The sequence below is a fragment of the Zerene cesonia genome, chromosome 7 (genome assembly GCF_012273895.1).
Source record: "Zerene cesonia ecotype Mississippi chromosome 7, Zerene_cesonia_1.1, whole genome shotgun sequence".
NCBI classification, from domain to species: domain Eukaryota; kingdom Metazoa; phylum Arthropoda; class Insecta; order Lepidoptera; family Pieridae; genus Zerene; species Zerene cesonia.
The window spans coordinates 1,182,380-1,195,726 of record NC_052108.1 but is presented as its reverse complement, the minus strand read 5'-3'; the positions used below and the strand labels follow the sequence as shown (position 1 = coordinate 1,195,726).

The 13,347-nt window shown below is 36.4% G+C and overlaps 1 protein-coding gene across 1 annotated transcript in view; it reads left to right on the top strand.

Moving 5' to 3' along the window:
• LOC119840826 (transmembrane protein 64) overlaps positions 1 to 13,347 on the top strand; it is a 29,107-nt gene that overhangs the window by 9,035 nt on the left and 6,725 nt on the right. The window contains exon 2 of the mRNA XM_038367586.1: positions 6,087 to 6,242. Within this exon, the coding sequence (XP_038223514.1) occupies positions 6,087 to 6,242 (156 nt within the window). The remainder of the gene's footprint in view (positions 1 to 6,086; positions 6,243 to 13,347) is intronic.

Sequence of the window (13,347 nt, the reverse complement as noted above, 5' to 3'; positions counted from 1 at the left end):
CATCCTTACAAACTTTAATTGTAAATCGCATTTATAACATTAGTAGGATAGTAGGATTAGTAGGATAGGATAGGATAGGATAGGTTATAGTAGGATAGGATATTTCATGTTTCTATATCCTTAATATTGTGTCACCAGTTAGTCCCCCAAACATTTGTGTCAGCTAAATAAATGTGTCAATATCGCACTAAATGATATAAAGGCACGATTGATAATAATGCTCAGGCGCAAGTGACGCGGTAATAGAATAAAATATTTAGTGAGATAATTTGAAAATAATCCATTAAGTAAACTTGGGTGATGAGACTTCCAAATTGATATGTCATGATTTGAAGAGCAAAGAGCATTTGAATATAATTTTGACATACGTATCTAATTGTTGTTTTTTGATATTTAAAATTTATATATCACTCTACTATCTGCGCCACGCGGTTTCACCCGCGTAAGTCCGTATCCCGTAGGAATATCGGAATAAAAAGCCTATATGTTATTCCAGTTATCCAGCTGTCTACGTACCAAATTTCATGGCAATTGGTTCAGTAGTTTTTACGTGAAAGAGTAACAAACATCCATACATCCATACAAACTTTCGCATTTATAATATTAATATATCAATCTACTAGCTGTGCCTCGCGGTTTTACCCGCGTAAGTAAGGGATAAAAAGTTGCCTATATGTTATTCCGGTTGTCCAGCTGTCTACGTACCAAATTTCATTGCAATCGGTTCAGTAGTTTTTGCGTGAAAGAGCAACAAACACACACACATCCTTACAAACTCTCGCATTTATAATATTAGTAGGAAGTAGGATGTTCTAGTGATATTATGAACGCGAAAGTTTGTAAGAATTTATGGATGTTTGTTACTCTATCACGCAAATACCACTGTTGGGATCTGCATGAAATTTGGTAAAGCGATAGATTATAGTCTAGATTTACACATAGGCTACATATAGGCCAGGTTCCATGCGATTGAAGATGCTAGCTAGTAATAACCAGTGGCATGGCTATCATAGGGCCAGGTGGTGCAGTGCACCAGGGCCCCGGAGCTCAGGGGGCCCTCTAACCTCAGCTTTGAAAGAGGGGAGGAAGGCGGAAAGAGGGGAGGAGGGCCCGATTCTTTCCCTATGCACCCGGGGCCCTTGTCCCCCTAGCTACGCCACTGGTAATAACATGAAAATCACTACATAGTACATAATATTACTATATATTACGTGATACCTATAGGCCATAATACCATATATAATTTTAAAAAACGAAGCATCAAAGTAACATCGTTTAATTAATGATAATACTGTATAAGGACTTGTCTATTTTATAACTTGTGGAGATATGATTTATAATTTTTTAATTTATAAGGTAAAAAACACAAAAAATACAGTTGAAATGATAACCTTTTTTTGAAGTCGGGTGAAAAATCGGGACAAAATGACAACAATTTCCTATTAAACAGAAACAAAAATCAACGCCCATCGGTTGAAAACCCACTGAGTTATCGAGAAACGACCAAATAAAAGTCGAACTCCTATATTTTTTGTGAACGTTGGTTAAAAATAGCACACACACAAAAGCCACGTCTAACATATACAATCACTATACAGTAAATAGGGACCATTGTATAGGTGAATGTAGATCAATGGATACATTACATAGCTATTTTGAACTACAATGCACTGCGTTAACAAAAAAGTCGGTCAAGTGCGAGTCGGCCTCGCGACACTACGGGGTTCCGTTCACACACTAAAGGGCAACTGCGAAAAATATTGGTCACCCATCCAATTTATGGCCGTGCCAACCGGTGCTTAACCTCAATTTTCTATTATACATTGACAACAAATATGTCATGGCGCCATCAGAAATATACCGTCATCGTCATGGGCTGATGATGATATGTTCCCACTGCTGGGACACGGGCCTCCTATGAGGGTCAGGTATCTATCTCCTATCTATTCATAATCTAGTCTATCTCTGAAACTATAACAAGTCTCACTAATAGGGTGCCGTGGTAGAGTGGTAACCCTAGAAGTTCGCACGTGAAATCACGCTATCGGTCAGTCGGTCGGTCCCATTTAGCATTGTCTGAGCGTTGTTGGCGCCAGAGATTATATGATACCCGTAGAGAGGCAAGTGGGTCACGGTTGCGTAAATAGGTTGCCCAATTGATCCCCCGGGGGCCTTGTCTACGTGATTTGACGGCGATGCCCATGTGTGTCTGTCATGTCATGGGAATCGACTTAATTCCTCCTCGTGTTTTCGTTTGTTTTATGAACCGACTTTAAAAAAAGATGTGGTTCTCATTTCGACTGTTTTTTTTTTGGCTTTGTTATCTCAGAACTATTGACTGGGTGAACGGACTGACGATATTTATTTTTTTTATTTAAAAGATTGTTCTGAAAATTTGAAGGCGATTCAGTGTTTTGTTTTATAAAAATATATCGTTTTGATTAAGATCTCTTATGATTTTTTTGTGAGGGGAAGTTTCGTATAGATATATTGGTATGTTAATGTTGGTAAATGGATAATAAAGAAAAAAATTAGTTAAAAAAATGTAATCGGGAGGTTGAATATAAAAGCAATATTAATTAGTACTAGGAGGGGTATAGAAAAAGATGTTATACATATAAGCCTTCCTCTTGATCCACCCTATTTAATAAAAAAAAAAACATATCAAAATCTGTTGTGTAGTTTTAAAGATTTAAGTATACATTGGGACATAGGGATAGAGAAAGCGACATTGTTTTATACTAATGTAGTAATATTGAATGTAGCACCGTGATATAATCTCGCAAAAACATTTTACGGTCACACCAAGCTTGCGTGCAACTATAGATGTTTTTGAAGTCAACCCATCACCGGTTTTTCCTTTTTGGTATAATTATTGTCGTCCCAGTTAACTTTCGTCTTAGCTGCTCTAGTTCAATCACTAAACCTTGTATTGGATAATGAGTACCTATATTTGTAACCGTCTCCAAAAAAGTAGGAGGTCGTCAATTTAATAATATATTTTATTTCATTTGAAAGCTGGTGCCCCTCGTGTGGTCCCCTTTTTGTATGTGTCTCGTTCTGATAATTGTAAGGCGACGGGACAAATAGTTATTGTGCACGAAAACTTCGCTTCTATATTAATAAATAATAATTGTTTATGTTAAACTACTAATTGATTTTAATTACAATATATATATAGTGTATCGGTTGCATGCAAGTTCACATGACGAATTGTACGTTATTTTCATAAGACAACAACATAATATACGTGTCAAAGCAGTAAACAAATAAATTTGAATTTTAATTCGAATCCTTGTTTTTGTTTTATGTTTAGTGTAGAGTGTGTAGGGAGATAAAGTTCCAGCCAAATAAAGTAATTATATTTTTTAATAAGTTACTCAACAAATGCTTTACCCTAATTATATTCTACTTAAAACGTGGGTCGGTAGCGCGGAGTTACGGGACAACTGAGGGGCGACACTGATGCGGTATGCGACGGAATCAAAAATCCTGCGTCAGCACAACACAACACCTACATAATATGTAGATAGTAGGTACAAACATACGTTTGTGTACAGATACTTAAGATTCCATTTTTGAATCGGTTCAAAACAGATCCGATATGCAAAGCAGTAAACAAACTGGTCCGGTATTTTTAAAACGTACGTACACGACCACGAGCCGGCGGTATGCAGTGATGTAAAATAAACATTTTATTTGTGTACCCACGTTATATTGGATATTTCCATTGGACAAGCATCACGTTTATAAATATTTGCGTTATGATACGGCATCGAGTTACGAACGGCGAATGTTAACTGGGATTTAGACTTTGATTGCTTCCCATGTTACGTGATAATGTTTGAGCGGAACGTGGGTAGTTTGATATGATAATTTTCATAGTATTCGAGTATTTTCGATTCGTTTTGATATAAATATCTATTCGCGAGAATATCGGGAATAACTCATTTGAATGAGACGGCGAACGCATCCGAAGGCAATTTATTTTATTTGAACATAATTAATGGCTGCAGAATAATTACATTTAACAATAAATTAAACTGCTTCCAAATCTTCAGAAATAGACCAAATCTAAAAACACCACACAAGGATTCAGTTTTATATCTGAAGAATCGGAAAAATCTTATCATCCCGTCAAAACTTCAGGAGTACCAAAACCCAAAAAAATACAGTCGAATTAAAATCTCTTTTCTTGAAGGCGGTGAAAATTGTTCTAATATTTAAAATACAAATGAACTGTCGAAGCCGGAGACTGCTTCCATTTTCCCCACCCTTTCCGGTCTTTCTTTCCAGTCGTCAATCTTTTGCGAATCGTTTACCCCATAAAAGCGGCTAGCGCATTCACAGAAGCTACCTCTGCCAATGTCCATGGGCGGTGGACGGTGGTGATAGCAGCAAATACATGAGTCTGCACTTGAATACTTACATTTCGTCTTGCACCTCCCACATGCGGTACAATCTCAAAATCTATAAACACTAAACGCTGAATGCACAGGGTATCTTTAGATAACCTTAGAAGTTGCATCATCAACTGATCTATTATTAATAGCATGAGTGGCCGTTGAATGCAGGCTTTAAAGTAGACCTTGACTTATGAAAGCGGAGGGAAAACTTGGCGGAGTGCAGCATCGCCCTTAAAACTATTCAAGAGGTGTATAATATTGTGGAAGAAAGGTTTGCGTAAAAACCTTTGTGCTATTTAAAGAAAGAAAGAAAACAAGCTTTATTGCCACATAACAAAACTAATATAAAAAACAAACACAAGAAAAAACTAATAAAACCAAAAAAATTAAAACTAATATAAATTAAAAATTAACATAAAAAAATTAACATGGCAATCAGGACAAACTCAGCCATACTGACGGGCTTTAACCCCCGAACAGCGCTGATTTTCAGTCTGCCCACGTATAATCATCAGGTTCAAAGACCCTCCAATATAATCGATGTTGTGATCGCTGGAATAATAGTTTATTAGTTCTCAGCTGGGATATTGGATTGATTCATTGAAAATCTAGTTCCTCGTAGCATGTTCTTAAAAACGAAGGAGGTTTTATATTCGACTCTCTTTTTTTTGCCTTCCTTACTCGATAACTCCGTTGTGAGTTCAACCATTCAAAAGAACCGTTTTCTTATATGATTTCATAAAAAATACATTATTAAGTAAACATTGGCAGTATGTCCTGGTGTTTTATTGCATGGCACCATGCCACAAGGTTAATATTTACGACCAATGAAGTGAACGTCTTTATTACAACGGCTGAAAATCTCATCCATAAAAATCTGTTTTATCTGAAACATTGTCGTAATTAATTGACTCGATTCGCTTTTATCTCGAGGATTGTGCTATCTTTAGATACGCTTACTTCGAATAAAGCGGATCATGTTCAATTCATAATTTAGAAGAGTTCTGATATGTTTGTATTCAGATAGTAACTCATCATTGTAACAACATAGGTAAATAGATAACATAAACACTACAGTCTATAAAGTTGTCTCCTATAACTGTTATCTAGGTACATATGCGATGTAAAGATAACAATACTTAGTTTATTGAGCGAGATAATTTGTAGCATGTAGTCGCATTTCTCTCACATATTACTAGAAAAGTATTATCACAATAAATATTAAGTCTCCTGGCCCCTAGTGGAGTATAAGTAAAAAGTGAAGTCCCGTGTCCCCTAGTGGAGTATGGGGCTGATGATTTCCATCTGTTTCAATGATCGATTTTCTTTATGTACATGACAAGTAGGTAATCAGCCTTCTCTGACCTGCCAGACCGAGACATTTTTTTTTTTTGTGCGTCTCCACCGGGACTCGAACCCAGGACCCCTCAGTTCTATGCTCACGCATTAACTACTATGAAAATGAGGCGGGCATTATCACAATATAATTTCCGTATTTCACAGATAATTATAATCGACCAATGAAATTTATTAACATTTAATGCAATTTGCTTACTGTTGATTTATATTTATCTAGAGTAAGCAAATTGTTTACCTATTTGATATTATAAAATGTTATTTTATATTCAATAAGTAACACGTTATTCAAATGTATTACTTAATTTGATCCCTTCCCGCCAGGTGAGCGACGTCCGCGGCTGCGGCTACCACATAGCTACATTGCTGGGTCTGTTACCGGCGCAGGTGATCAACGTCTACCTCGGCTCCACGTTGCGATCAATGCACGACGTGCTGCACGAATCGCACATCACCGGTTATGTGGTGTTCGCTTTTCAGGTATGTGTTGTTATTTGATTTAGTTCTAAGTTCATGAGGGAGGTCTTGTTTCTGTGAGTTTATAAGGTGCAGATATTTCAAAGTTAAACACAATCATATGAAAATTTTTGGTTAATTTATTTCATTTGTATTACATCTACTCTCCTCCAGTTAATATCTATACTAACATTTTAAAGCTAAAAAGTGTGTTTGTTTGTTTGGTCGAAGGCGCTAATCTCAGAAACAACTGGTTCGATTTGAAAAATTCTTTCGGTGTTAGTTAGCCCATTTATTAAGGAAGGCTATTAGCGCTAATACCCTAGTATAATCGAACTGAAACTGATATAAAAATTATAAGTAAACAAACATATGTTTTAGATCATATGCGCCCTAGTTAATGATACAGATATAGCAACAACAATTGACTTTATAGAGCCTCACGGGCGAGAGGTTCCCAAAAGGTTATTCTCATACTCGATTCCGGGAAATGTTCCCAATTCGTGATTCGGTTTGCTGAAAATAGCTTTAACCGCAGAGCTTATGAAAGATAACAACATTTGTCGTATGGTCACGTGTGTATTACCATGCAACTGTAAAGTGCCCGGAGGCTCTTTATTTCTATCTATTATTATGTGCTTATGCCCGTGGCTTTTCTCGTGTGATATCGTATCGGCTCCGAAACGGCTGGACCGTATCTCATGAAATTTTATATGTAAATCGGGTGGGTGACAATCGGCCAGCATCTATCTGTTTTTCATAGCCCTCAACGATAAGAGTAAGGCAGAACAGCGTTTGCGGGGTCACCAAGTTGACTGTACAATTTCCATACAATCAAAAACATATAGAGGATTGTCGTGAAGTGAAACAGACAGCTATTCGCAATTACCATATCGACTGGATGAATTTATTGTGTACCTTGTTCTTATATTAAGAATTACCTAGAAACGGGTGAAACCGCGGGGCGCAGCTAGTCGCTTATAATAACCCACGTAATACAATAGGGTAAAAGGCAATCCTCCAATAGACTTAAATGAAAGGGAAATAAAATGAGACATAAAAACTAGATTCAATAAGCAACGATGATATCAGCCCGGTTCTAAAATAATATAGGTGTAATACTATAACGCCTTTTTGTGATACGCGAGGGTTTCAATTCTATCGTCAGCATACCATCTTCATATATCCATGGATACGTATACCCAATAAGGTCGACCAGCTATTAATGTTTATAGGCACCATGTATTGCTTACCAGGTGACTCATCCACCTATTTCTATGACACTAAAAGAGCCCATGAAAACGGAGCTCCTTCATTAGAGTGATGTAATAATGAATACGATCATCAATAGCCCATAATATATTATGTTCCTACTTGTAGACACATTTTGCTGGGGCACAGGCCTCCTAAGAGGGTTCAGGTCATAATTCACCAAGCTGTGCCAGGTGCGGGTTGACAGACGTCACATGTTGTCGAACTTTTGATTCTTGGACATGCCGGTTCCCTCACGGAGGATTCCCTCTCCGTTTCGAGCAATGGTAATATTATCCACTTGTGCAGATGAATTGAAAAATCAATTTATTTCCTGCACGTTCACCCGGCCTCGAACTCCCGACTTATCCAGCCAGCCACTGCTGTTTTTTTAATGAATACAATACTGCAATAAAATTTATCTAATCTAGCTTATCGGCAGGTGTGTTATTGCAAGTGCAGCCCAACGTAATACACGCGGTCATTAAATTGTTGTTATATCCAGATATAAATTGACGGTGACTAGAATGAGCTGAATTTCTAGTAGATTCTAGATACAACAAGAAATTGTACCTAGGTATTGCAATGATTGAGTGACATTGTGAGAATTCCATGCTCTAGATTTAAGAAGGTAGAGTACGCCTTTGGTGTTTGTTAAATCACTGCCACCAGCTATAAATTCTTTGACAAATAGCAATGCTTATACAATTCCAAATTTTACATGTTAAAAGAATATATAATACATATATAAGATTCTAGCTGCGTCCCGCGGTTTCAACCGCGTGAGTCCGTATCCCGTAGGAATATCGGGATAAAAAGTTATATTGCCTATATGTTATTCCAGTTGTCCAGCTGTCTACGTGCCAAATTTCATTGTAATCGGTTCAGTAGTTTTAGCGTGAAAGAGCAAAAAACACACACACATCCTTACAAACTTTACTATCCTACTAATATTATAAATGCGAAAGTTTGTAGAGATGTGTGTATAGCCTAATGCACTCATGTATCAACTCAATGGTGAAGGTAAAAAATCCGACCAGTAGATCGGCGTAGTCGATCGTAGTAGGTCGGTGATGTTCGTGCTCAAACAAACAACAAACAACTGTACGACCCAGCTTTAGCCGTGGTACGTTTTTGTACCCCATAGGAACCTTCCTTGTGCTTTAACAAAAACCTAATAAGCCGAAATAAATATAATTCATAATAAATAGCTGCATTGGTCGAACTGTTCTCGTATTTTCCCTTGGCAACAGATTTGACGATTCATTATATATAAAGTAAGATTAATTGTCTACAGTGGCGTAGCTAGAGGGACAAGGGCCCTGGTGCATAGGGAAAGAATCGGGCCCTCCTCCCCTCTTTCCGCCTTCCTCCCCTCTTTCAAAGCTATGGTTAGAGGGCCCCCTAAGCTCCGGGGCCCTGGTGCACTGCACCACCTGGCCCCATGATAGCTACGCCTCTGATTGTCTACTTTAACGCCTTTTCCAAAGTATTATCCTTTGTTTTTTTGTGGAGGACTTCAATCGCCAGCCCACCTTGCAATTAGCAGTACGCCAAGGGTTTCGATCCTAATTTTAGGCGATCCGTCTCGGAAACCAGATTCCAAACCGGTTTATTTATTTGCGTTTGTTTGTTGGCAGAACGAGTAATTGATCCTTGATCTTATGCTTGATCTTTAATTATTGTTTTTCTCTTTGTATTGACGTCGCAATATAAAAAAGTGGAAACAAAAAAAGATTATTAAAAAATTGTTATCAACGTAGCATGAGATTTAACTGACTGTGAATATGACTATTGCTTATTTTCTCTTACAGTCACCTCACCACCAATTATCTCGTCCTGGATAAACTATTTCAGTAATTCTGTAGTAGTTTAGCGTAGTGCTGTGAGTAATTCTGAATACGCATTCTTCATAAAATGTACGAAGTAAAAATGTTGACATTTTTTTCGTAACGTCGCGGTTAAAAAATTTACCTTGAGTCATGTCTTCTGTTTCGTTGTGTTAACGAATATCATACTATTAAATTACGTTGGAATTTTTTTGAAGTTATATTAACTTTACAACCTAATTGATTTGTTATGTGTTATATGTTTACCTTTTAATTTTTAAAAATCATTTTCAATCCATTTCAATTCAATATATCACATACAAGAGAAATAGTTCTATATTCTAGAATCATCATTTATGCTTTGATAATTCTGCATAATATATGGTATAATAATTCTGTAAAAAGTAAATCGTAAGTTCGCCATGGCCCGCTCTGGCTTCGGTCGTGTTCTTTAAATATAGCTTACTAGCTGCGCCCCGCGGTTTCACCCGCGTATGTCCGTATCCCGTAGGAATATCTTCAATACATTTATATGACTATATTATTACATTTATTTTTTAGCACCTTTTGCCCTGTGTTTTTTTTTTACTAAACATTAATAGCGTCTCCTTGTCCACCAGGTTGTCTGGAAGAGATCGCTACTTTAGCGATAAGACCGCCTGTTGTGCTTCTATAGAGTTTATTTATAGAATTTATTTATGTATGATTTGGTGCACAATAAAGAATGATTTGATTTGATTTGATTTGATTTGAATATCGGGATAAAAAGTTGCCTATATGTTATTCCAGTTGTCCAGCTACGTATCAAATTTCATCGCAATCGGTTCAGTAGTTTTTGCGTGAAAGAGCAACAAACACACACACATCCTTACAAACTTTCGCATTTATAATATTAGTAGGATAGGATATATCTTGACTTTCCAACTAACAACTTTCTAAGAATAAACAACTTCATATCATTTAAAGGACCTCAACAACCGAATGACGCTATCGCACACTGACACACAGATTGAATGCGAGACATTGACACCAATTGCTTTTTATTGTCGCATTTGTCATTTGTATACAATAATTGAATTCGGCCGAATGGTTTGTAACGCGCCGGTATTATTGATAAATCAAGGCAAGAGCTAATTGTTTCATATAATGTTAGCCGTGAGTGAAATTTGATTATTTTTTATTTGGATAACTGGTGTATATCGTGCTATTGTATATTTTATATTCTTTAAACTTCTATTTTTGTAGAGGTGTTTCTCTCTCTTGTATGTATAAACTAGCTGCGATCCGAGGTTTCGCCCGCACAAATAAGTTTTTCCTTCAGATCCCAATGTTACCGTAGGAATATTGGAACATCAAGTAGCCTTAAGTTATTCCTTATTAGTTATTACATCAGCTATCTACCAGTGAAAGTCCAGTTAAAATCGGTCGATTTGTTTCAGATATTAGCTGGGACAGGCAGACAAAATTTGTCAAAATAGTTTTTTCTACATGTATCGTTCATACATCCACATGTATTTAGTTGAAATACATTTTAATATTTCAAACAGACATTATTTATTGGCATAGAAGTGTATATTAATCGAATTATTAATTGACTTATGAAAAACAGCTTTAAAAATAGCAAAGCACCTATTGAAATCTAAAAATAAAATAAATTGTATTTAATTACACTAGTTATTTTTAAAGTTCACTCCGCCAGAAATAAATTTACATTCGTGCAGCGATTTTGTTTATAAACACTGAAAATGTTTAAAAACTAACTTCGGTCGTCGCTTCACCCGTAATACTTTCTTTCTTTCTCCACAAGAACGATCCTCGTGCCTTAACGTAAATTGGTCGAGCCGTTCTCGAGTTTTACGCTTAGCAACACATTAGGCGATTCATTTTTATTTATATAGAATTTATTTAAACGAATCGTATTATCCTTTAGTACTACTTTAGTAATTCTTATTACTCGTTTTTTTTTTTTGTTTTGCGCTATCCCAGAACTTCGTACATTTCTAAAAATTAAAAACTTTTCAACGGATTTTAAACGCGATTTATTCATTATATTATTAACCCGACGTTTCGAACACTTTACAGCGAGCGTGGTCACGGGGAGACTGACAGTTTTTAATTTCTAAATGTATAATACTCGCGTGAAACCAAACACAAGAAAATACTTCGTACATTTCTTTTCTAATTTTTTTTTTTGGTTGCCTGGCAGAGATTGCTGTTTAGCAATAAGGCCGCTTCATGCACAAACGATGCTTTTTTCTGTTTATTGTTTGCTTGTTCTTTCTTATTTGTGCAATAAAGTATTATAAATAAATCTATACTTATATTATAAAGCTGAAAAGTTTGTTCGTTTGTTTGAACGCGCTAATCACAGGAACTACTGGTCCGATTTGAAAAATTATTTCAGTGTTATTTATTTTTATTTATTGCGGAAGGCTATAGGCTATATATGTACCGCGGGCGAAGCCGTTACTACCGTTATAAATTATTTTAAAATCACAGGCATACGCTTTTTCCCCACAAGGAGAATTAAGGGCAATATTTCAGAGGTTTTATTGCGATATTAATTTTTATTATGTTCAAGTTGACACGCAAGCTGTGTTATTTTCCTTTGTTGCATGGGAGTAGTCAGCACTGAAGGGAATTATAATTGTTCATACTTCAAAGTAATGTCCTTTCCTTGATGGTAAATTACCACGATTAATTTTTTCGCTTCTAGAATGTTCTCGGTTTAAGGTAAGGTAAGGTGTATATCGTACCTAATTACGTTTAATTGTAATATTTGTTTTTTTTTGGTGGAAAACAAATTAATATCAGTAATATGTATATTATTTGGTTAGGAAGAACGAAGAAAGGATCAAACGTTATAACAACTTAATGTAACATTGTTTTAAAAAGAACAAAATATATACTTACGCGATTTTCGAAGCAGACTCGAATCATGCTGTCGCGCTGGGACACTCGAATAGCGCTGATGGAAATGTAACCTTCAAATCTGACTTTTCAGTTTGTCCGCGTGTTTTACAATTCCAGAGAAATACCAATTATATTATAAAATGCTCAAAAATTAAAAACAATTTAAGAAAAATACAAATGTTTTCTTCCAGTTTTTACAATCTTATTCCGGTAACTCTATAAAACAAAAACAAAAAGCTTTAAGCCAGTGCAGATTTTGGAACATAACTTGAAAATATTTTAGAAAGCAGTACCTGGAAAGTAAACAATTTCACAATTTTCGGGATAGATCGTCCTCCTCAGTCGGTTCCTCACAGTTGAGGATCGTGACCTCTCGTCAATTTTTTGACGGCCTCTCTCCACCTGTTACGGTCTTCAGCTTGGTGGAGAGCGACTGTTATAGGGCATATATACTATGATTTTCGGGATAGATACAGTAAGTTTTATGTCTTATCTGTGATTTATACCCACATGTGAAATTTAGTCTACAAATTATTACCGATATGGTAAACCTCCTCAAGCAATCATAAAATGAATACAACCGAAGACAGTGTAATTTTCTTGCTTACTAAGCAGTAGTAGTATAGTTATAAGCATGCCGACACACATTATATGCGGTAATCGAGCACGCTTCGGCACGAATTGGGCCAGCTCGCACCGGCGAAGTACCACACCCCCACAGAAGACCGGCGTGAAACAGCATACTGCTGTGTTTCGTTCGGTGAGTGAGGGAGTCGGAGGCCCATATCCATTTCCTTACTCTTCCCAGCCCTTTCTTTTATTCCTCTCGTCAATCCTTTCTTAATTCCTTTCGAATTTGAAGTCGGCACTCGGCAATCCATTTGTAGAGGCGTTATGTCTGCGATCGATCTTACGCTTCTCCAAATGTTCATGGACGGTTGTAGCGCTTACCATCAGGCGATCCACCAGCTCCATTTATGACGGTGACCCAAAAAAAAGTATTTACATCATAAATAAAATGATGACGGTATTTATTAATAGAATAGTCATATAAAAAATTTGATGGAATCTCATTAATCTTACCGTCATTAAACATCTGAAAATCGATAAAAAGGTGATGAGTAATTTTTTACACC